The sequence below is a fragment of the Nomascus leucogenys genome, chromosome X (assembly GCF_006542625.1).
Source record: "Nomascus leucogenys isolate Asia chromosome X, Asia_NLE_v1, whole genome shotgun sequence".
Classification (NCBI taxonomy): domain Eukaryota; kingdom Metazoa; phylum Chordata; class Mammalia; order Primates; family Hylobatidae; genus Nomascus; species Nomascus leucogenys.
In genome coordinates this window covers 31,108,250-31,134,738 of record NC_044406.1, presented here as the reverse complement: position 1 = coordinate 31,134,738, position 26,489 = coordinate 31,108,250, and the positions used below count along the sequence as shown (strand labels likewise).

Below are 26,489 nucleotides of genomic sequence, written 5' to 3'. Positions count from 1 at the left end.
ACTTCATTCCCCAATGGAAACTACTATATGAGTGCCTAAGATTTATACACACGGTGACACCATCCAGTGTGAGGCTTTGCAGCTGAGTCCAGTAAGGAATACCAGAATTTGGAGGAAAGCAGATCTAGTTACTGAGGCAAGTAGGTAAACTAGGCCAGTAGGGTTTCAACGCCTTCACAGATGCTGAGGGTACACATTCAGAAATTTAGCATGGGAACTAGAGGACAATAGCGATGGATGTACTTGTGGGTAAAGGTGATGAGATAGTGAAAATAGTGACAGCTAAAGTCTTACACCTTTGAGGGGGTAATTGGTTCTATTTGGATTCTGGCTTTAAAGCTTATATTTCACAGGGCACTCATTGAACTTTGATAAACGGTATAAATCTTGGGAGTTGAAAAATACTAATATGCTTCCTATGGACCATTCATTATTGCCATGCAACAATAACAAAAAACTATGTGCATGTGTTTGTACATGCACTACTCAAGCTTTTCTTTTAAATGAATGTTGCTTTTCTATATTAAAGCAAGTTTGTCATTTCTTGGACTATAATATATCATAATTTCTGATTCCTATATTTAATGATATACCATACATTTTTAAAATATCTAGTCATTTTATATGGTCACCATATATTTGAGGGAAAGTGAGTCTCGAAGGTTATTGTGAAGGAGGTGGAGAAAAATCGCCAAACAGAAGCCTCCAGTAATTATCCGTGTTGCAGGAACATCAAATTGAACAACTGTCCACACTAGAAAAGCACCTTCATAAGAGTGAAAAACTAGGTGCATGATCGTAGTACCTGGTTTTTGGGTTGTATCACTGCAAGAGGCATAGAAGAGGGTAGTAAAGGCAATATTCTATCACCTATACCAGCTCTCCCCCATCCATGGCATCAGTCACATGGCATGAAGAGAGAGTCTCTGTGCTTGGGGAAGGGAGATTGCAGTGATTATAGGACTTTGCATTGAAAATCAGTGCTGCCCTGTCACGGTGGAAACCAACAAAGAACAGAACTCGGCCAAATCCCACAGAGGGAGCATTTAGATGCACCCTAGACAGAGAAGAATCATCCATCCCAGTGGCTGGAACCTGAGTTCCAGCAAGCCTTTTCATCATGGATTAGAGTGCTCTGTGGTTCTAAATAAACTTCAAAGGTAGTCTAGGCCACAAGGACTGCAGTTCCTTTGCAAGTCCTGGTGCTTGTGCTGGGCTCAGAGTCAGTGGACTTGGGATACATACAACCTAGTGAGATATTGGCTGGGGCAGCTAAGGGACTACTTGTGCTTCCCTTCCTCCAACCCCAGGCAGCACAGCTCACAGCTGCAGGAGAGACTCCTTCCTTCCACTTATGAAGAAGAGAGGAGACAATAAAGAGAACTTTGTCTTGCTACTTGGATACCAGCTCAGACATACAATAGGATAGGGCACCGGGCAGAATCTTGAGGTCCCCATTCCAGGCCCTAGCTCACAGATGACATTTCTAAACACACCCCGGGCCAGAAGAGAGCCTGTCACCTTGAAGAGAAGGACCCAGTCCTGGCAGAATTCATGACATGCTGACCAAAGAGACCTAGGGCCCTGAATAATCAGCAGCTGTAGCCAGGCAGTACTTGCTGTGGGTATTGGGTGAGACTCAGAGCTGTGATGGTTTCAGGTGTGACCCAGTACATTCCCAGCTGTGGTGGCTACAGAAGGAGAATCCTTCTGCTTAAGGAAAGGAGAGGTAAGAATAAAGGGGACTTTGGCTTGCAGCTTGGGTTCCAGTTTGACCACAGTGGGGCAGAGCATCAAGTGGCCTCCTAGGGTCCCTGATTCCAGAGTTTGGCTCCTGGCTTCCATTTTCTTACTGCCCTGGAGGGAGAGACTCAGGACTGACAGCATTCACCACAGGCTGACCAAAGTGGCCTTGGCCCTTGAGTGAACATTGGACCTCAGACAGTACTGTCTTTTGTTCAATAGTAGTGTGGGCATGAGGAGAGACACCTCTGTTTGTGGAAAGGGGAGAGGAGCGGGAAGGTCTTTATCTTTTGGGTGGGGTGCTGCCAGCTTAGCCACAGTAGAATAGAGCACCAGGTAGATTTCTTAGGTTCTTGAGTTGATATAGTTTGGACATGTGTGCCTGCTCAAATCTCACGTTGAATTGTAGTAATCTGCAATGTTTGAGGTAGGGCCTAGTGGGAGCTGATTGGATCACGGGGGCAAATTTTTCATAATTTGTTGATACTGTCCTTGCAGTAGTGAGTAAATTCTTGCAAGATCTGGTTGTTTAAAAGTGTGGCACCCTCCCTCTCACTCTTGCTCCTGCTGTGGCCATGTGATGTACCTGCTCCTCCTTCACCTTCTGCCATAATTGTAAGTTTCCTGAGGCCTCCCCAGAAGCTGAGCAGATGCCAGCATCATATTTCCTGTACAGCTTACAGAACTGTAAGCCAATTAAGCCTCTTTTCTTTATAAATTACTGTGTCTCAGGTATTTCTTGATAGCAATGCGAGAGTGGCCTAAAACAGAAAATTGTTACCAAGAAGTGGGGCATTGCTGTCAAGATACTTGAAAATGTAGAAGCTGCTTTGAAATTGGGTAACAGACAGAAGTTGGATGAGTTTGGAGGGCTCAGAAAAAGACAGATGAGGGAAAATTTGGAATGTCTTAGCGACTGGTTAAATGATTGTTACCAAAATGCTGATACTGATATGGACAGTGAAGTCCAAGCTGACGAGGTCTCAGATGGAAAGAATGAACTTATTGGCAACTGGAGTAAATGACATGTTATCCCTTAGCAAAGAAGTTGGCTGTATTGTGTCCATGCCCTAGAGATCTGTGAAGGTTTGAACTTGAGAGTGTTGATCTGGTGTGTCTGATGGATTGAATTTCTAAGCAGCAAAGTGTTCAAAACGTGGTGTGGCCACTTCTAACAACCTACGCTCTGATGCAGGAGCAAAGAAATAAGATGGAATATTTATTTTATTTTATTTTTATTGTACTTTGTTTTGAGATACATGTGCAGAACGTGCAGGTTTTTTACATAGGTATACATGTATATTTAACAGGAAAGCAGACGAGAAAGGTTTTGAAAATTTGCAACATGGATATGTGGTAGAAAATAAAAGCCCATTTTCAGGAGAACTCAAGAAGGCTGCTGAGCAACCACTTGCTAGAAAAATTTGCGTAACTAAAAAGAAGGCAAGTGCAGATAGCCAAGACAATGGGGAAAAAGGCCTGGAAGGCATTTCAGAGACCCAAAAGGCAGCCCCTCCAATTATAGATCCCCAGGCCTAAGAGGACAGAATGGTTTCCTGGGCCAGGCCCAGGGCCCCAGCTGCCCTGTTCAACCTCGGACACTGTGCCCGATACAGTCAGAGGAGACAAAAAAGTTCTAGAAAGTTTATTGAATAGGGTAATAACACAGAACTTCCCCCACCTAGAGAGAGACATTAAAATTCAAGTAGAAGAAGGTAATAGAACCCCAAGGAGATATAATATAAATAAGACTACCTCAAGGCATTTAAAAATCAAATGTCCAAAGGTCAAGGATAAAGAAAAGATCTTAAAAGCAGTAATCACACACACACACACAAATCACATAGAAAGAGCTCCAGTATGTCTGGCAGCACAATTTTCAGTGGAAAACTTCCAGGCCAGTAGAGTGGCATGACATATTTAAAGTGCTGAAGGAAAAAACTTTTATTCTAGAATAGTATATCCATGAAAATCCTCTTCAAACTTAAAGGAGAAATAAAGACTTTCTAAGACAAAGAAAAGCTGACAGATTTCATTAACACCGAACCTTTTCTACAAGAAATGGTAAAGGGAGTTCTTCAATCTTAAAGAAAAGGATGTTAATGAGCAATAAGTACTCATCTGAAGTAACAAAACTCACTGGTAACAGTAAGGTTTGTTACTATTCTGTTACAAACAGAATATTATAACACTCTGATTATGATGTCTCAACTACGCATATCTTGAGTAAAACGACTAAAAGACGAACCTATCAAAAATAACTGCAACAACTTTTCAAGACATAGACAGTATAATAAGATATAAATAGAAACAACAAAAAGAGTCGGGGGATGAATTTAAAGTGTAGCATTTTTTTTTTTTTAGTTTTCTCTTTGCTTATTTGTTTATGCAACCAGTGTTGTCATGAGTTTCAAATAATGGATTATCAGTTATTCTTTACAAACCTCATAGTAACCACAAATCAAATAATGTACCCAGGTACACAAAAATTAATAAGCAAGAACGTATAACATATAACCAGAGAAAATTACTTTCACTAATAGTAAGACAGGAATTAAAGAGAGAATGAAGAGAAGGCCACAAAAAAACCAGAAAGCAAATAGCAAAGTGGGAAGTGATAAGTCCTTAACTTACCAATAATAACATGGAATGTAAATTGACTAAACTATCCAATCTAAATACATTGAGTGACAGAATGTATAAAAGAATATAGAGGACACAATGATATGTTACTTACAAGAAACACACTTCACCAATAGATAAAGATAGACTGAAAATAAAGGGATGGAACAAATATTCCATGCCAATGGAAATGAAAAAAGAACAGGATTAGCTATTCTGTTATCAGACAAAATAGGTTTCAAGACAAAAACTATAAAAAGGGACAATCCTGGTCATTGTAGACTGATAAAGGGGTCAATTCAGCAAGAGGACATAACAGTTGTAAATAAATATGTACCCAACACTGGAACACCCAGACACATATAAATCAAATATTATTAGAGTTAGAGAGATAGACCCCAAAACAGTAATAGCCGGTGATTTCAACCCCCCATTTTCAGCATTGGCCAGATAGATCATCCAGACATAAAATCAACAAGGAAACATCAGACTTATTATGCATTGTAGACTAATTTGAACTAATAGATATTTACAGAACATTTTATCCAACAGCTGCAGAGTACACATTCTTCTTCTCAGCACATGGATAATTTTCAAGGACAAGCCATATGTTAGGCCACGAAACAAGTCTTAGAAAATTCAAAAATCAAAATAATATAAATCAGCTTTTCTGATCACAATTGAATATATCAACATATCAGTAGGAAGAATTTTGGAAACTATAGAAACACATGGAAATTAAACAATATGCTCTTGAATGATTGGTCAAAGAAGAAATTAAGAAGGAAACTTTAGAATTTCTTGAAACAAATGAAAATGGAAACACAATGTAACCAAAACCTATGGGAAGCAGTGAAAGCAGTACTATGAGGAAAGTTTATAACTATAAATACCTACATCAAAAAAGCAGAAGAACTTTCAAATAACTGAATGATACACCTTAAGGAGCTAGAAAAGAAGGAGCAGACCAAACCCAAAATTAGTATGAGAAAGTAAATATTACAATAACGAACAGAGCTGAAATACATTAAAGTACAACAAAATGATACGAAAGCTCAACAAAACAAAAAGATGGTTTTTTTGAAAGGGTAAACAAAAATGACAAGTCTTAAGCTTGACTAAGAATGAGATCCAGTCATTTAGACAACGTGGATGGAACTGGGGGACATTGTGTTGATTAAAATATGCCAGGCACAGAAAAACAAACTTTGCATGTTCTCACTTACTTGTGAGAGCTAAAAAAAAATTAAAACAACTGCACTCATGGAGATAGAGACCAGAATGATGATTACCAGAGGATGGGAAGGCTAGTGGGTCGGGGGGAGTGGGGATCATTAATGGGCACAAAAATATAGTTAGATGGAATGAATGTGATCTAATATTTGATAGCACAATAGGATGATTACTGTCAGGCACAATTTGTTGTACATTTTAAAATAACAAAAAGTATAATTGGAAGGTTTGTCACATAAAGAAATGATTAAATGCTTGAGGTGATGGATACCCTATTAACCCTAATGTCATATTATGCCTGTATGCCTATATGAATATATCTCTTGTATCCCATAAATATAAACACATACTATATACCCACAAAAAATAAAAATTTAAAAAATAGGGTATTGTGGTTTCTATCATTAAAGTAAACATCATTCTAAGAACAATTGTCTCAAGAGTAACAGCTGTAATTTTCATTTTGGTGAAAGTAATTAAAATTATTAATATCAATCTGTGTATAAAATTCCACCAAGTGACTTTCTTCTATTTTTTTTGATATTTATTATCAGTGCCATAAATGACTTTATAATAGATATAAAGTTAATCTCTGAAAAGTTAATTTTAGTTCAGGCAATATTGCATGATTCTGAAGCAGGCCCTGGAGCCAAACTACCTGAGTTCCCAGTTTGTCACCTTCCCTTGCTTACCTTTTGACCCAGATAAGCCTTTGATTCTCCACCTGTAAATTGGGGCTAATATCAGTTGCTGAATCTATAGGATTAATTACAATAATACGTCTTTTTTTCTGACACACAATTATTATTTGGTATTTAAAAATTATCTTTAAAAGTCTGGAATTCTACAAGATCAAAATTACTCTTTAGTAAATCCTTTTTATTTGTAATTTTTGTGGGTACATGTTAGATCTTTTAGTACTTGTATAAGTCATTTATAAATAAGTAAAGACATGTTTGTACATCCTGATCCTTTGTCTCCATGTTACCTCTGTGCATCTGGTTCATGTTAACCTTGACATGTCATGTTGCCTGGATACAGCTTTCCAAATATTTGCCACTTGTGAGGACCCAAGGCCTAAAGTAAAAATTATGGCTGTGTCCTGGGCAGCGGGGTGGGGGGAAGGCACAATAGTTCTCAACCCTGGATGTTCATTCGAATTACCTGGTTGGATAGTTTCTTAAAGAGCCGATTCCTGGGCTCCATTCTCAGATATTCTGATTGAATTGTTGGGGTATGGGGCTGGGATGTCATTTTGAAAAGTGCTGTCAGTGATTCTAATCAATCAGTACCTTTTTATATTAAGGCATTGTTTATATAAATTCCACTAATTCACCTATCTGTGATAGGTTGAATAAAAGCCAGACTTAAACATTACCTCAATTAATAACTTTCTTTTTTTTTTTAACCTATCTTGGATTTCTTTTCTTTTTTCTCTCTATTATTATTATTATTATACTTTAATTTCTAGGTTTCATGTGCACAACATGCAGGTGTGATACATAGGTATACATGTGCCATGTTGGTTTGCTGCACCCATCAGCTCATTTACATTAGGTATTTCTGCTAATGCTATTCCTCCCCCAGCCCCCAATACCTTTCTTAATAGAGAATGAAACCAAAACTGACACAAGGTTGATTTTCAAAATTATTTAAGCAGATGACAGCATTCTAGAAGCATCTATTTGCATATAAAGAATTGTTAAGCTAAAACCAAAACTAATCTATCTGTAAGAACCACTTTGCCAGAATTTTTGAGCCATCATTTTGTTATTTTTATTTATTTTTTTTAAGACGGAGTTTTGTTCTTTCACCCAGGCTGGAGTGAATTCGTGTGACCTCAGCTCACTGCAACCTCCGTCCCCCCCGGGTTCAAGTGATTCTCCTGCCTCAGCCTCCTGAGTAGCTGGGATTAAAAGGTGCTTGCCGCCACGCCTAGCTGATTTTTGTATTTTTAGTAGAGAAGGGGTTTCTACTGGCCAGGCTAATCTTGAACTCCTGACCTCAGGTGATCCGGCCACCTTGGCCTCCCAAAATGCTGGGATTACAGGCCTGAGCCACTGTGCGCAGCCTGAGCCATCATTTTGAACAAGTAAATAAATCAATTCCAATTTTCATCAGTACAATTTTAGTTTCTAAATGGTATGCATTTAAAAGTAAAAACATGCATTAAAAATTAAGTTTCTCTAATTTGTACTGGTATCCCTTCCTTAAATCATATTATAGAGGTTTTATTTCCGGCTTAAATCATGTAATTGTATTTTACATGTAAAACATGTTAATTGAACATCACTGGTAGTTCTTTTCTAATCTAGACTTTCATTATAATACATTACCTCCTTTTATTAGTTGTATTTTTTTACATCGAGGATTGCATATATGCCAATAACTGTGAATTCCAGGGAATTGGGCCTGAGAGCCTGTCTTCCTAAAGAGCTCACACCTCTTGGTAATTTGTAAGTTTTAATTGTAATCCTCTAGGTCTTATAAAGTCTACCCATTTATGCCTTTATTAGTTAGTGCCTAGCATATGATTATGTTTTCGTAAGATGTGTTTATACATTTTATAATGTATTTCCATAAAGCACAAAAAATGCTGTTAGGACCATCAAATACAGGCTGAAATTAATGAAAACATGTACTATTTTGCATTTATAAATTTGTATATGGAAAATTCAAAAAATGCTATTAATGTTTATTGCTAGATTGCTAAACTTAGGATATCATTCCTCATAGACATTGGATGACAAAATAAATTGGTTGATGGATAAGTACTTGCATATAAGGATTCACGGATATTGGTAATCTAATTATCTGTCAGTTTATAGCTGTGCTGTCCAATATTGCAGCCACTAGCTATGTGTAGGTAAATTAAAATTATTATAATTAAATATAGTTAAAAATTCAGTTTCTGAGCCTTAGTAGCCATACATATTTCAAGTGTTCATTATTCCCAACTGACTAGTGTCCATTATATATGTAAATGTATATTGCACACATAGAATATTTACATCATTTTAGTAAGTTCTGGACAACACTGGTTAAAGAATAATTGCCTTCCTTTTTTTTTTGTTTTTTTTTTTTTTTTGGAGGCGGTGTTTCACTGTGTCGCCCAGGCTTGAGTGCAATGGTGTGAACTCAGCTCACTGCAACCTCCGCCTCCCGGGTTCAAGCAATTCTCTTGCCTCAGCCTCCTGAGTAGCTGGGACTACAGGCGTGTGCCATCACTCCCGGCTAATTTTTGTATTTTTAGTAGACATGGGGTTTCACCATGTTGGCCAGGCTGGTTTCGAACTCCTGACCTTGTGATCCGCCGCCTCAGCCTCCCAAAGTGATGGGATTACAGGTGGGAGACATCGCGCCCAGCCGCCTTCCTACATTCTAACACAGTTTCTGTGAAGCAAAGCTGGCATTCCCATTGAATTCCTTTATGTTCATACAGATACGTTTTCATGTCAGGGGGTGGGATTCCAGCTCTCCAGTAAAATCATTTGAAAAATACTATTTCTTAGAATGCCATTTACTGCAAATGACAAAAAGGCCAACTCAAAATGACTTATAGCATTGCTCCTTAAAATGTGATTCATGGATCCGAAGCATTGCTATCCCTTGGGCACTTGTTAGAAATGCAGAATCTCAGGCCCCAACCCAGGCCTACTGACTTAGAATGCATAGTTTGACACTCTCCAGGTGATTCATAGGTACATTAAAGTTTGAGAAACACTGGGTAAAATCATAAGGATGTCTGTTATCTAACAATACATGAAAAATGGCGTTGACGCTAGATACCATTAAGTCTGTAACTCCATGTTGCCAAAGTTTCAAGTTCTTACAACTTATCTGTTTTGCTAGCCCCTCTCTATTCTCAGATGATTTGAATGATTGGAAGTTTACTACAGCAGTTCCTAGTATCATGTCCTGATATGCTTTTGGCTATACCTACTGTCAGGACCATCTCCTGCCCTATACTACTTGATTCTAATTCCACTACCTCGGCTCTCTATTGCCAGTCATATATATATACTCCATTCACCTTTTGCTTCTGCTTTCCTGTCTAAATGACCACTTGAAGGATATAAAATGAAACCTGGAAAAATGCAAACATTTTTTTCTATCTGTTGTTTGTAGATTTTTATTTTGTGAATTTGACAATTTTTCCAAATTTATTTACATCTTTAGAATGTTAGCTGGAAATAAGAAACTCCTTTCTCATTTTCATCTTGTTTTAAATTGAACTATATGAAGCCATTTTCATCAACCAAGAAATTCAAATATCAGCAATTTCATATGATCTAATACAATATTTTGCCCGTGAAAAAAATAAAATCGTGCAAAGGTAACAGCACAGTCTTGGGTCACACAGGGTTTGTGATTTCTATACTGGCTTCCCATGCCACTGTGCCAGCTTCTTAACTTACCACTATCCTCAGAAATAAAATAACAGTAGCTAGGTGCGGTGGCTCATGCCTGTAATCCCAGAAGTTTGGGAGGTCGAGGCAGGAGGATAGCTGGAGTCCAGGAGTTCAAGACCAGCATGGGCAACATAGGGAGACCACATCTATACAAAAAGAGGTAAAAATTAGCCAGTCAAGGTGGTATACCTGTAGTCCCAGCTACTCAGGTGGCTGAGGAAGGAGGATCATCTGGGCCTGGGAGGTCAAGGCTTCAGTGAGTTAGGATTGTGCCACTGTACTCGAGCCTGAGTAACAGAATGAGACCCTGTCTCAAAAAAAAAAAAAAAATAATACCAGTATTATAAATATTTACCTTGGTAAGGTCATGTAAAAAAAAAAGTTGAATAAATGTTAGCCAATGTATTTTAAAACTAATATTAATGACACTTTAACCTAGAGGTTAACCTCCCCACTCCCTGAAGTCACCTCTTTATTTAAACCACCTTTGGGAAAAAGGACGTTTGTGTCATGAAGGGTCTTAAACTCACCTTCTGATATCAGTGCCTCCTTCAGTTTTGCTTCTTCCTCTGGTTCAGCCTTGCCATGGACCACTACTCACTTCCTTGCTAGTGTCACTGAGCTCCAGCAACAGCGCTCTTCCTCTTTTATTCCAGTTCCAGGGTTGCTAGGTCAGTTGTCTTTCCTGTTAGGTCCTGGCTCCTTCACTATCGTTTATTATTTTTCTCCCGACCCTTTACGTAAATGTGTAAGTAGTCCACTGAGCGAAACATATTTGAGTGTGTTCTATCTTTCCTGCCAATAGTATGCAGCATCCACACACACACTCAACAGACCCAACTTTTATATTTTATTGTTTTAAATGCTATCAATTTCTAAACATTGTTTTTTAAACCTTACTTTAAATTGACAGATAAAATTGTATATTCATCATATACAACATGATGCTTCTGAGTAAATATATATTGTGGAACAGTTGAATCTAGCTAACATATGCATTACCTTCCATATTTATCACTTTTGTGGTGAGAATATTTAACATCCTCTCTCTTTACATTTTTCAAGAGTACATTTTCATTAGCTGTAGTCACCATGCTGTAAAATAGATCACTTGAATATTTTAACTGTGACTATATATCCCTTGAAAAACATCTCCATACCTCCCCCTTCCCCATAACCACCTCAGCCTCTGGTAATCACTATTCATTCCCCACTTCTGTGGGATAAGCTCTTTTAGATTCCACATGCAAGTGAAATGAGGCAGTACTTGTCTTTCTCTACTGGCTTATTTCACTTAATATAATATCCTCGAGGTTCATCCGTGTTGTTGCAAATGACAGCATTTTATTCTTTTTTATGGCTGAATAGTATTCCATTGTATATATGTGTACCACATTTTCTTTATCCATTCATATATTGGTGGATATTTAGGTTGATTCCATATCTTGGCTATGAATAATGCTGCAATAAAAATGGTAGTGCAGATATTTCTTTGGCATACTGATTTCCTTTCCTTTGTATATATAATTCGTAGTGGGATTTTGTATCATATTGTAGTTTTGTTGTTCATATTTCAAGGAGCCTTCATACTGTTTTCCATAATGCCTATACTGATTGCCATTCCCATTTACAGTGTGTAAAGGTTTTCATTTTTTTTTTTGATTTGTAATTTTTAACTTTTGCAGGTACGTAATACATGCCTTTTTCCTAAATCATTATCAACATTTATCTTTTTTCTTTTTGATAGTAGCCATGCTAACTAAAGTGAGGTGATAATCTTTTTTTTTTCTTTTGGCAAGGATATCGTTAATTACTAGTATATTTTAAGTGCAAGGATATATGTACAGTTTTGTTACATGGGTAAACTTGTGTCATGGAAGTTTATTGTACAGATGATTTCATCACCAGGTATAAGCCTAGTACCCATTAGTTATTTTTCCTAATTCTTTCCTACTGCCACTTCTAAATTCCCATAGGCCCCATGTCTGTTGTTCCCCTCTCTGTGCCCATGTGTTCTCATCATTTAGCTCCCACTTATAAGTGAGAACATGGAGTATTTGGTTTTTTGTTTCTGCATTATTTTGCTAAGGATAATGGCCTCCAGCTTCATCTATGTTTCTGCAAAGAACGTAATCTTACTCTTTTTTATGGCTGCATAGTATTCCATGGTATGTATTTACCACATTTTCTTTATTCAGTTTACCATCGATAAGCATTTGGGTTGATTGTCTTTGCGATTGTGAATAGTGCTGCCACGAACATACGTGTGCATGTGTCTTTTTGGTAGAATGATTGATATTCCTTTAAGTATATACTCAATAATAGGATTGCTGGGTCAAATGATAGTTCTGTTTTGAGGTCTTTGTGTAGTCACCACACTGTTTTCAACAATAGTTGAAATAATTTACACTCCCACCAACAGTGTATAAGTGTTCCCTTTTCTTTGCAAGTAAGCTGATACCTCATTGTGGTTTTAATTTGCATTTCCCAGATGTTTAGTGATGGTGAGCATTTTTTCATATCTGTGTTATCCATTTGTCCTTTTTATGATAAATGTCTATTTTGGTCTTTTGCCTATTTTTAATCAAGTTATTTGTTTTCTGGCTGTGGAGTTGTTTGAATTTCTTATATATTTTTATATGAACCCCCATCAGATATATAGTTTGCAAATGTTTTTCTCATTCTATTGGATATCTCTTTACTCTGTTAATTTTTAATTTTAATTTTAATTTTTTTTTTGCTGTGCAGAAATTTTTCGTTTGGTGTGAGTCCTCAGTCTATTTTTGCTTTTGTTGCTTGTGCTTTTAAAGTCATATTCAAGTTATTGCCCAAATAATTGTGATGAAGCTTGTCCTCTATGTTTTCTACCAATAGGTTGATAGTTTTGAGTCTTACATTTAAGTTTTTAATCCATTTCGAATTGGTTTTTGCATGTGGCAAGGGATAAGGGTCTAATTTCATTCTTCTGCATGTAGATTCTTACTTTTCCTGGTAGCATTTTCTGAAGAGGGTGTCCTGTCCTCACGGTGTGTTCTTGACACCCATGTCAAAAATCAGTTGAATGCAAATGCATGAATTTATTCCTGCGTTCTCTATTACGTTCCATTGATCAGTTTTTACGCTAATACAATGCTGTCTTGGTTACTATGGCAGAATTTCTTCTATTTGCAGCCTTTGACCTTAGTGGGGAAATCAAGAACATCCTTCCAAAGAACCATATTATTAGTGGTTCCATATTGATCGAGTATCTTCTGGTTTTTTTTTTATTGGTTAACACTATCGTATATGGGGATACTAAGAGACTCCTGGCAAATGCCCATAGTTTTCTAATGTAGTCCTACTTGCCCAGCATTGTATAGGATGAACTCAGTTTAACATTTGTGCTCAGGCTCTGTGTGGTGACCCCTTTCTTTGTCTGTGGATTCAGCAGCATGAGGAGCCAAACATGAACAGGGGTCATCTCAACTTCTAGTTTAAAGAAATCATTTTTGAGTTTCTTATAACTCAAAATGTTGAAGAGGTAGTTCAAAAAAATGTTGAAGAGGTAGTTCACAGATAAGGGACAGAAGCCACAAGGTGGAGAGAGATGGATAAATTAATATGTAGTTTAATGCAGATGAGATAATTACATATGGAAGTATTTATGAGTGAGTACACACTCACACGTCCACTTCTTTATGTCAACCCAGAGGTCCTGTAAGCTACAACACCCTAGAAGCAAAGAGCATACCTAGCAACAGGATCTTGGGTTCCAGTAACATTCTCCAAAAAAAAAAAAAAAGAAAGAAAAAAGGGAATGTAGAAAATGAGCCTGGAACATTTGGTACTGCCAGAAAGTAAGAACATGCTCAACTCCACGGCCCCGCCCTAAACAAAAAACATATTGATGGGATGTGTCAAAGAAGCCAACTAAGAGACTTCCCAGTGTCCAAAGCTGGAAGTATTTGAGCAAAAATCCAAAGCAAAAGCCAGTATTGAATTTAGCCCAAAGTATCAAATAACTATACATGAGTCTATGCTATATAAATAAGTAATTTCATAAATAAATGGAGGAATAGAAACAAATCTCCAGTGCAGAAAAAACTCCAAATAACTTATGTAACTTCTCTGCCCTCATGGGGAGGGAATATAACTCCCCACTCCATGGGGGCTGTGTATAGTGACTTTCTTATTAAAAAACAGTGTAAAAAGAGGGGGAAAGAGTAACTTTATAGTGGATAAACATGACACCTATTACTTTAGCCAGGTGGTCAAAGTTAACATTCATCAGTCATGTTGAGAGTATATATGCTTGATAAAATGTGATTAAAATGGCCCATTACTTCTGTGGTCTTTCAAAAACCCCAGTTTAATTATGAGGAAAAAAAAATCAGACAAATCCCCACTGAGAGAGCCATGCTACAAAATACCAGCCTGGCCAGCACTTTTAAAAACTGCCAGAAAAATTCCGAGAAACTATCATAGCCAAAAGCAGATTAAGGAAACAGGACAATTGAGTGTAATATGGAATCCTTGGAGAGATACTGAAATACAAAAAATAGTTTAAGGAAATCAGAACATAATATAGACTCCAGCTAATAATAATGCACAAATATTGGTTCATTAATTGTAACAGATGTTCCAGTAATAACATAAGATGTTAATAAAATGGGAGACTGAGTGCAAGTTATATGCTAACTCTTTGTATTATAATCTCATTAATTTTTTGTAAATCTAAAACCGCCAAAAAATTAAATCTATTAAAAAACACTCTCAGCTATGTGTGCACTTTGTGTGTTTAAATGTGATGGTTAATGGAACTTCCAGGAAGGATTTTGGAGTAAAATTATGTATTCAAAATAATATATTCCTAATTCAAATTATATTCTCCTTATAAGATCAATGTTCAGAAGATAGTTTTGAAAAATGCTTTAAACATGATGTTTATAAAGAATATTTCCCTTAAAAATAACCATTAACACTTCTCATTTACATCTCAAATTTTGGTTGAATTAAAGAATCAACATTAATGTGTTTTCAACCTCAACATAAAGTTGTGTAATTAATAGGCAAAACATTATCCGTGTCCCTGATGCTGGAAATGTAATTGAGAACGTTTGAGAACCTGGATGTAGAGCTTACCGCAGGGCTGCGAACCTAGGCCTTTGGACTTTAAATTCACTACCCAGCCCACTATTTTCTATATCTTTGTGGGTAAAAAGCACCCTCTCACTTGCCTATTTCTGTGTATCAACTGATGTCCAAACTTAATGGGTAATAACAATGTATCATTGTGTCATGATTCTGAAGACCGAGAATATAAGCAGGGCTCAGCCAGGTTGTTTTATATTACCAGTGTTATAGCTGGGGTCACTACTTGGGCTTCACTGAGCTGGAAGCTCACTTCTAATACAATATTTCATCCTCCAGAATCACTCCTATATGGTCTCTAATGATTCGGTAGTGTAGCCTGGCCTCCTTTACAGCATGGAATCTAGGCTTCAAGAGAGGAAGAAATACAAATGCTGCCAGTTCTTTTATAGCCTACACTTGGAATTGGTGTGGTGTCAGTTATGCCACATTCTATGGTCAAAAAAAATCACAAGTCCAGATCATATTCACAGGGATGGAAAATAGACCTCATCTCTTGAAGGGAAGAGTGACAAAGAATTTGTGGCCATCTTTAACCACCACACATACTAAATAATGAGAATGTAAACGAACAACTGCCAAAATATACTACTAAGTCAATTATTAGATGCTTTGCACTTCAGTTAGCATGTTCACATTTAGTTGGCTATGTGAAACTTTTTAGAAATCGGGATTTGTGAACTCTTACAGGTCTGAGAAATAATAGTTCCAGGGGTGACTGGTAGTGGGCTTTACTTACATCCTTCTCAATGTCCAATAGATGCCCCCAGATGCAAACATTCCATATATTATAAATTCTATTGTTTTACATTGTGATGTTCAGTAATAAGTTGCTTTAAAAGAGGTAATAATAGACTTCTTTCAAATTTTCAGTTTACATAGAGTTTTAATGGATCTCCAGAATCAGAAACTGAAAGAGTTGAATGACTGGCTAACAAAAACAGAAGAAAGAACAAGGAAAATGGAGGAAGAGCCTCTTGGACCAGATCTTGAAGACCTAAAACGCCAAGTACAACAACATAAGGTAGGTGTATCTTATGTTGCATGCTTTCTACTAGAAAGCAAACTCTGTGTATATTACCTGTACACAGTAACACAGATGACATGGATGATGTGAGAGAATTAAAACTTACAGTCAGCCATATTTTAAAAATTATTTTTACCTAATTGTTTTTGCAATCTTTGTTGCAATGGCTTCAATAAGTCCCCTCCAAAATTCAGGTGATTGTATTAGGAGATGGAATATTTAAGGGTGAATAATCCGTCAGGGCTTCTCCCTTAAGAATAGGATCAAGTACCATCTAAAAGAGGCTTCACACAGTGTTCTCCTATCTCTTGACTCTCCACCATGCACTGCCACGTGAAAACTCTGTGAAAAGGCCCTCACCAGATGCTAACATCTTGATCTTGGATTTCCCAGACCTGAGAACTGTGAAAAAATAAATTTACATTCTTCCTAAATTACCCCAGTCTCAGTTATTTTTGTTATAGCAGCACAAAATGGATTAAGACATTTGTTGTTGCTTTTTTAAAAAATACAACATAGCTAGGCTTTTCGTATTTGGAAAAGAAATCAAACATATTTGTGGATGAGAACAACGCAGCGTATGTGATTTATTAAAAATTTGCTTTCCTGGAAGACAGACTTCATATGGATTGCTTGTCATGCAAATTTAAATAATAAGGCTATGATTTTTTTAATGTAATTTTACATTCAATTTATAGTAACATGAAGCCGGCCAAGCCTGATGATAAATGAGGGTCTGAAGCATTGCTTTTCTATAAAATATGACATTTTTAAAATGTTAATATTTCCATCTTTTTTCTTCACTTTACTTGTACATTTCCAGTTACACTCCCTCGCTGCCAGAAAGCGTTTGTTTTTGTTTCTGTGACTGAGACTTCCAAAGTAATATTTCTTATCCAAAATTACGAGGGTGCTTTATTTTAATAAATGCCATAAAATATTACAATTAGCTCTGAGTTTTATTGTTGAAATAGTCTCCTGCTCAATTCATGAGGAAACACACACACACAAGATCCTTTGTAATCATCCCAGTATTAGGGTTGCCACATTTAGCAAACAAAAATAAAAGAAGCCTACCTAAATGTAAATTTCAGATAAACAACAAATAATTTTCTTAGTGTGTGTCCCAAATTGTTCATTGTTTATCTGAAATTCACATTTTGCTGAGTGTCTTTTATTTTATCTGGCAACTCTACTTATGATCTGTGGTTGTGGGATTTATGGCTTTGAAAGGGAATATCTGCTCCTTTACCTCATACTTCCTAAATCTGCCTTTTGCCTAACTTAATTCTCTCTTTTTATAACATTCAGTCATATATATCTTTACAGTTCTTCCATGCAAATAAAACATACATTTATTTCTAAGTTCTAGAGTTGTTTTTCTTTATTTTTTTGAATTTTTTTATTATTATACTTTAGGTTTTAGGGTACATGTGCACAATGTGCAGGCTTGTTACTTATGTATCCATGTGCCATGTTGATTTCTTGCACCCATTAACTCGTCATTTAGCATTAGGTATATCTCCTAATGCTGTCCCTACCCCCTCCCCCAACCCCACAACAGTCCCCGGAGTGTGATGTTCCCCATCCTGTGTCCATGAGTTCTCATTGTTCAATTCCCACCTATGAGTGAGAACATGCGGTGTTTGGTTTTTTGTCCTTGCGATAGTTTACTGAGAATGATGGTTTCCAGTTTCATCCATGTCCCTACAAAGGATATGAACTCATCATTTTTTATGGCTGCTTAGTATTCCATGGTGTATATGTGCCACATTTTCTTAATCCAGTCTATCGTTGTTGGACATTTGGGTTGGTTCCAACTCTTTGCTATTGTGAATAGTGCCGCAATAAACATACGTGTGCATGTGTCTTTATAGCAGCATGATTTATAGTCCTTTGGGTATATACCCAGTAATGGGATGGCTGGGTCAAACGGTATTTCTAGTTCTACATCCCTGAGGAATAGCCACACTGACTTCCACAATGGTTGAACTAGTTTACAGTACCACAAACAATGTAAAAGTGTTCCTATTTCTCCACATCCTCTCCAGCACCTGTTGTTTCCTGATTTTTTAATGATGGCCATTCTAACTGGTGTGAGATGATATCTCACTGTGGTTTTGATTTGCATTTCCCTGATGGCCAGTGATGATGAGCATTTCTTCATGTGTTTTTTGGCTGCATAAATGTCTTCTTTTGAGAAGTGTCTGTTCACGTCCTTTGCCCACTTTTTGATGGGGTTGTTTGTTTTTTTCTTGTAAATTTGTTTGAGTTCATTGTAGATTCTGGATATTAGCCCTTTGTCAGAGGAGTAGGTTGCAAAAATTTTCTCCCATTCTGTAGGTTGTCTGTTCACTCTGATGGTAGTTTCTTTTGCTGTGCAGAAGCTCTTTAGTTTAATTAGATCCCATTTGTCAATTTTGGCTTTTGTTGCCATTGCTTTTGGTGTTTTAGACATGAAGTCCTTGCCCACGCCTATGTCCTGAATGGTATTGCCTAGGTTTTCTTGTAGGATTTTAATGGTTTTAGGTCTAACATTTAAGTCTTTAATCCATCTGGAATTAATTTTTGTATAAGGTGTAAGGAAGGGATCCAGTTTCAGCTTTCTACATATGGCTAGCCAGTTTTCCCAGCACCATTTATTAAATAGGGAATCCTTTCCCCATTGCTTGTTTTTGTCAGGTTTGTCAAAGATCAGATAGTTGTAGATATGCGGCATCATTTCTGAGGGCTCTGTTCTGTTCCATTGATCTATGTCTCTGTTGTGGTACCAGTACCATGCTGTTTTGGTTACTGTAGCCTTGTAGTATAGTTTGAAGTGAGGTAGTGTGATGCCTCCAGCTTTGTTCTTTTGGTTTAGGATTGACTTGGCGATGCGGGCTCTTTTTTGGTTCCATATGAACTTTAAAGTAGTTTTTTCCAATTCTGTGAAGAAAGTCATTGGTAGCTTGATGGGAATGGCATTTAATCTATAAATTACCTTGGGCAGTATGGCCATTTTCACGATATTGATTCTTCCAACCCATGAGCATGGAATGTTCTTCCATTTGTTTGTATCCTCTTTTATTTCATTGAGCAGTGGTTTGTAGTTCTCCTTGAAGAGGTCCTTCACATCCCTTGTAAGTTGGATTCCTAGGTATTTTATTCTCTTTGAAGCAATTGTGAATGGGAGTTCACTCATGATTTGGCTCTCTGTTTGTCTGTGATTGGTGTACAAGAATGCTTGTGGTTTTTGTACATTGATTTTGTATCCTGAGACTTTGCTGAAGTTGCTAATCAGTATAAGGAGATTTTGGGCTGAGACAATGGGATTTTCTAGATATACAATCATGTCATCTGCAAACAGGGACAATTTGACTTCCTCTTTTCCTAATTGAATACCCTTTATTTCCTTCTCCTGCCTGATTGCTCTGGCCAGAACTTCCAGCACTATGTTGAATAGGAGTGGTGAGAGAGGGCATCCCTGTCTTGTGCCAGTTTTCCGAGGGAATGCTTCCAGTGTTTGCCCATTCAGTATGATATTGGCTGTGGGTTTGTCATAGATAGCTCTTATTATTTTGAGATACGTCCCATCAATACCTAATAGTTGGAAGTAAAGCTCTCCTCAGCAAATGTAAAAGAACAAAAATTATAACAAACTGTCTCTCAGACCACAGTGCAATCAAACTAGAGCTCAGGATTAAGAAACTCACTCAAAACCGCTCAACTACGTGGAAACTGAACAACCTGCTCCTGAATGACTATTGGGTACATAATGAAATGAAGGCAGAAATAAAGATGTTCTTTGAAACCAATGAGAACAAAGACACAACATACCAGAATCTCTGGGACACGTTCAAAGCAGTGTGTAGAGGGAAATTTATAGCACTAAATGCCCACAAGAGAAAGCAGGAAAGATCCAAAACTGACACCCTAACATCACAATTAAAAGAACTAGAAAAGCAAGGGCAAACACATTCAAAAGCTAGCAGAAGGCTAGAAATCACTAAAATCAGAGCAGAACTGAAGGAGATAGAGACACAAAAAACCTTTCAAAAAATTAGTGGATCCAGGAGCTGGTTTTTTGAAAGGATCAACAAAATTGATAGACCGCTAGCAAGACTAATAAAGAAGAAAAGAGAGAAGAATCAAATAGATGCAATAAAAAATGAAAAAGGGGATATCACCACCGATCCCACAGAAATACAATCTGCCATCAGAGAATACTACAAACACCTCTATGCAAATAAACTAGAAAATCTAGAAGAAATGGATAAATTCCTCGACAAATACATCCTCCCAAGACTAAACCAGGAAGAAGCTGAATCTCTGAATAGACCAATAACAGGTTCTGAAATTGTGGCAATAATCAATAGCTTACCAACCAAAAAAAGTCCAGGACCTGATGGATTCACAGCCGAATTCTACCAGAGGTACAAGGATGAACTGGTACCATTCCTTCTGAAACTATTCCAATCGATAGAAAAAGAGGGAATCCTCCCTAACACATTTTATGAAGCCAGCATCATCCTGATACCAAAGCCTGGCAGAGACATAACCAAAAAAGAGAATTTCAGACCAATATCCTTGATGAACATTGATGCAAAAATCCTCAATAAAATACTGGCAAACCGAATCCAGCAGCACATCAAAAAGCTTATCCACCATGATCAAGTGGGCTTCATCCCTGGGATGGAAGGCTGGTTCAACATACTCAAATCAATAAATGTAATCCAGCATATAAACAGAACCAAAGACAAAAACCACATGATTATCTCAATAGATGCAGAAAAGGCCTTTGACAAAATTCAACAACCCTTCATGCTAAAAACTCTCAATAAATTAGGTATTGATGAGTTTTTTTTTTTTAATTTAATGAGCTTCGGTTTTCAATGACAAATGGGGCCAGCCCTTACTATTACTGACCCCCAGGAGTCCTCTAAGATCTAGCATTTAAGAAGAACTGTAACTATGGTAATCCCCATCTGCTATGCCCTCAGGAAAAATACATCAACTGTATTGTAATTGTGTAGAAATTGTAACTGTGATTACTTGTCACATAGATACTAATTGAACATCTGATGAAGAAGATAGGTACAGTGCTAGTTCTCTAACTGTACCACTTTTCCTATGTGGCACATTTGCTTCTCTGGTTGACACTATATCTGCCCTCTTTCCCTTGGCCTATACTGGAAGTTACATGCAGAAAGTGTCTATATAAACCAGGGGTGTCCAACCTGTTGGCTTCCCTTGGCCACATTGGAAGAATTGTCTTGGGCCACACATAAAATATACTGACACTAATGATAGCTGTTGAACTAAAAGAAATAATTGCAAAAATATTTTAAGAAAGTTTACAAATTTGTGTTGGGCCACATTCAAAGCCATCCTGGGTCATGCATTGGACAAGGTTGATGTTCAGTAATGGCTTCTCTCTACCTGAGGGTATTTCTGGTGCAGAAGCATTTTAGCCAGTTTGAAGGTGGACAGGAAGTGGAATTAGTGCCGCCAGAGCTGACCTTAGCCAATGAGGAGTAAATGTTGATAGAGAAATCACGTAGAATCTTTGTCACATAGTGGGATATTTCTATGATATTTTCTCCACAGTCTTTCAGAGATTCCCCAGTAAGACTGAGGTCTAGGTATCCACAAGGTAACTTCCTGAATGTCCCCATGCTCTCATAATGCCTTACGAGTTCACCCTCCAAATAAACCATTTGTTCCCAAATCTTTTGTTCACGATGTGTTTTTGGAGGAATCTAACCCAAGACAAACTTCTCCCACTAGAAGCCAGAATTCGAGCTCCAGTTCTACCACTAACTATATTGTCATTTTCCAAAAATCACTTAATGTCCCAGTTTCTCTATATCTTTACTTTGGAAATAAGTGTTGAGTGAGTTTGTTTCTAGTGTTCCTTCCAGTCATAGTTTTAATGTGTCCAATACTTTTGGAAGTTGAAGTATTTTATAAAAGGCCAAGGTTAGGCCAAGTAACACTGAACATCGGAAGGCAGGACACTGGTGCTGATTGCCTGGAGTATAAAGAGAAATCCAGGAAGAAGAGCTCCAAAAGAGCAGTGGAAGGAGAATGTCAGCATAGCTGTCTAAGTACGGATAACCTAGGGCAGCTGTGAAGGAAGTTCTTAGCTTGGGATGCTGAACAGACTTTTCATTAAGGTGAGACAAGCTATCCAGGATGTTAATATTCTGCCAGGTACCTGAAATGTTTTGTAGTTTTTTCTGAAAGATATAATGTGAATGAAATGGAAAATGTTTGACAAATATTGTCATAAAGTTTAAATAGATTATTCATTACTTGAAAGTATGCCATTTCTAATGAGTATGAAATTGCCTTGAAGAAAAAATGTGAAACAAAAGAAGGCAACAGGATTATATGCAAGTTGATTGTATGTAACATTTTACCTCCAGGAATAATTTATTTATTTAAAGGGCATAAAGAGGCCAGAAGGCATTGGTTTGCTGGCTCAGAGAGTAAAGGCCAACTTCTACTTTTAACTATTTGAGCGCTCTTCAGGACAGATTTTTTTTTTTATAAAATTAAGGGAAAGATTAATATTCAAGTCCTGAAAATTGATAATGCTCTTTTGTTACTTGGGAACAATTTTGGTGAGAAGAAGGTGACTTAACATCAAACAATTTAGCGAAGAGTTGAATTTATTTAAACATGAAACATGGACATTATATTGTCTTTTAAGACTAAAAGGAGCATACATACAGAATTAAAGGAACACTATTTTGTTAGTCTTGCCACACTTCATAAAACAAAAGAAAATAAATATTACTTATTTGGGTAACTGAGTTCAAACTAAAGCCTTATTTATATAGTCATTGAATCGCTTTGCAGCTTTTCTTCCCAAGAATTGTAAATCATTGAAAGTAAGGAAATTTCTCCTTCTGACAACAAAATACATCAGTAACCTTAGAGTACCCACAGAGGCAACTCCCATCTGCTGCATCACCAAACTTCTAACCTAATACAATATTTATTTTTAGCTTTGTGTAGATAGACATTAAATCCGTGTGCCATCACCGTTTTTTCTTAAAGATGATTGCAGATGACAACTTAAAGAAAAGATACGGATTTTATTGCTGTGAATTATTTAAATTCTGCTCCGATCAGAGGTCACTTGCTCTCTCTCTCAACTGGAGGGCAAGATTAAAATGTTTGCAAATCTTGCAAGTACACTGTGAATATTACAGTTATGCTTCTGTGTATTCTGTGACAGTATCCTTTGCTATCTTCATTTCAACAGCATTTTATTATGAGGCAGGCTAGAAATTCAGACACTGTGAAATGCCAGGAAGATAAGTCACTTTTACTGAACCTGACAATTAGGTAAGGTAAAGCAATTGATCCTATATGGTGGTTACTATTAAATCTAGCCAAACTCTTTACTCTGAGTAACCGAGAAAAGTTCAATTGGCTACAACATTTGGGAGAAACCACTCATTCTTCACAGACATTGCTTTGGGGAGATAATTTAGAGGTTTGCTTTAGCTTTGAGGCACCCAAGAGTAAGTCTCTCTGGGCAGTAAACAAATCGAACCTCTCATTCCCCTGTGAAAAAATATATCACATATAATTCTAGCTGGTCTTTTTTATCTTAAGGGATAGAATTTATTAGTGATGTTGACAAAGAATGAAAGGATTTCCCTCGAAGGAGTGGCCTGATGCTATTGAGGAGTAAAAGCCTTGAGCTTTCATTAATAGTAAAGAAGTTTGCCATTTTGGAAGGCATTTTTATCAAAAGGAAAATATTTAACAGTGAAATCTTTTGTCTCCTGGCACAGTGAGACTGGGATGAAGTTTAAAGCTGAGTTTACTAGCTAGGTTTTCCATTCTTTTGAGAGATTTAGACTTTTGTGCATAGATGCATTACCTTGGTGACAGCATCAACAAAGACTTTACAAATTACTAGAATTTGCAGATGTAAATATACACTCTATATTCTGACTTCAGTGAAGGTTATATGTGAAATACTGATTAATACAAACTAAGTAGCCTCTTAGAAGCTCAGTCACCTATCCTTTTCTTGAAGGTTAGTTAAAGGCAGACATTTGTGTTGCCAAGATTGTGAAATATCCTCATCTGGTGACCTTTAAAATGATGTAGATGTTCATGTTACAGAGAAGGTTTAGGTATAATTCTGCCAAAGGATCTGACATTTCATTTCATTCCATTGCATTCTATTCCATATCACTGAACAAACACTCATTATAGCACATGGGTGCTGCGAAGAATGCAGAAACCAATTATTTATGAAATCTTGTACTATACTGAATGCTGGAGGATTTCAGCCTGATCATGGAGGGTGATCATGAGTCTTATATAAAAGACTCAGGCATTTGCAATAGTTCTATGAGTAATAGGAAACCATTATTCATGAGAAATTAAACTAGAAAGAACAATTTAGGAAAACTTGTCTTTTGAAGATAAGATATCTGCAAAAATATCAAGAAGATATTTTTGAAAATAAATGAAAGAGCAGAGAAAGAGGAGGCCAGAAAACATGTTAAGAGGATATTGCAGAAAGTATATAGAGCCTGAATGAAAGCAATGACAATGAAAATTGTAAATAGGTATAAAGCATTCTGGAGATCAAAACCAATAGAACTAGATTCAGGAAATGAACAAAAAGCTCAAAATAATAGATTCTGGGACTGGGCAAGTGGGACCTGAGATTTGGAATTAAGAAAATAGGCAGTGAAAAAGAGAAATGTAATAGTTGGAAGAAGGATAAGTGATTCAGTTAAGTTTGACAATGCCATAGGATCAAGTAGTGCTTTTAGTGCTTAGCAAGCTCGCTTTCATATTTAGCGAGGTTAAAATTACATGTTGTTTGTTTCTGCTATGAAGTTTCATTTTATTTCTTGTCTTTTGCCCTCATAAGTGCTTAATGAACGTTTAATGGTTATGATGGTAAGGGGGATAAACAATACAATCTGAAAATTACTGTATTATAACCAGAGAGCCAGAGTTGTTCTGTGTTTTTAGAGTACTTAGTCAATAATTGATGCTCAGTAAATGTTTTTAGAACAGATGTTCTGATAATATTGACTAGTTTTATTATCCAAACCGTCTCCATCATGGCTAACTTTCTGACAAGGGCATGAAATTTTGATAATTTAAATTAAAACGTTGTGCATACAGCCAAAAAAATTAATAATGCTGCAGAAAATTGTATCTATATAGTGGCTTACCTTGTGATGTTCTCTCTGGTGTTTTCAATCTCTGACTTTTCTTTTTTCCTTCTATCTCTGTTGCATTCCCATATTCAAATATCTTAATAGTGGTAAACCATTGACTATGAAATTGGTTTGAGTGGTAGTATTATTATTTTGACATAAATGATTGGAAGTTTATGTAAAAAAGAACATCACACTTATATAGTCTACATAGTAGTATGTGCGTGATATTCAGTTACAGTTTTTAAAATGTAATTGAGAAGACATCTAATTTCCCATAAGCATTCTATTAACAAGCATCATATTCTAAGGATATATTTGCACAGTAATGCTGTAGATTATTAGAATAATAATAATAATGTAAAATCCATGCCCATATTCTGATTTTACAAATCAAGTGTTTCTAGCTATTAGATTATTACTTAGTTTATTAGAAATTACTGAGTATTGATTCAGTAACATTTCTTAGAATGTCAGAGCTTTGTTTTAAGGTATATCAGTATAGCTACGAAAATTACACGTGATCAAGACTCTCTCATCTTAGAGGCACTAACATTAGTTATTATATTTCATTGCTCCTGTAATACTTCCTCATGAGAAGACACTGACCTCTGCAGTGGGGTTTAAAGGAAAAAAATAAGGACACTATTTCTCATTTACTGAGTTAGTCTCATGTAAAATGTCTCTCTTTTTCTGAATCAGTACTGTAACAATCAATTTCAGTTCTTTCGTATAAGTAATTCAAAATTAATAATGTAAATAAATAAATTATAAAAAAAATTTTAAAATGCATTTTAGGGAAACCTTACACGAAAGCTAAGACACATATGATAACATGAATTTTAAGGCAATAATTTTCCTCAGCAAATGTATGACTGTATCTTATAACAAAATGCATGTCTGTAAATCCAATCCTGTGTTAAAAAATAAGGTTGAATATGATACTTTTTCGGAAGAATATGGAGTACTATCGTTTTTAATATTTCTGTTATAAACAGAATTTCTAGTATATTTCTAATATGGGTAGATTTCTACTGGTATATCTGGCAGTACTCTCTTATTCATTGGAAATAATGATACTGTATACTTTAACAATGAAAAATCTAAGTCATATCTAGTAAGACTAAAAAAGCACTA

At 36.5% G+C, this 26,489-nt stretch overlaps 1 protein-coding gene across 1 annotated transcript in view; it reads left to right on the top strand.

The window, feature by feature from the left end:
- Positions 1–26,489, top strand: part of DMD (dystrophin) — a 1,770,560-nt gene that overhangs the window by 215,881 nt on the left and 1,528,190 nt on the right. The window contains exon 10 of the mRNA XM_030807549.1: positions 16,014–16,164. Coding sequence (XP_030663409.1) covers positions 16,014–16,164 — 151 coding nt within the window. The remainder of the gene's footprint in view (positions 1–16,013; positions 16,165–26,489) is intronic.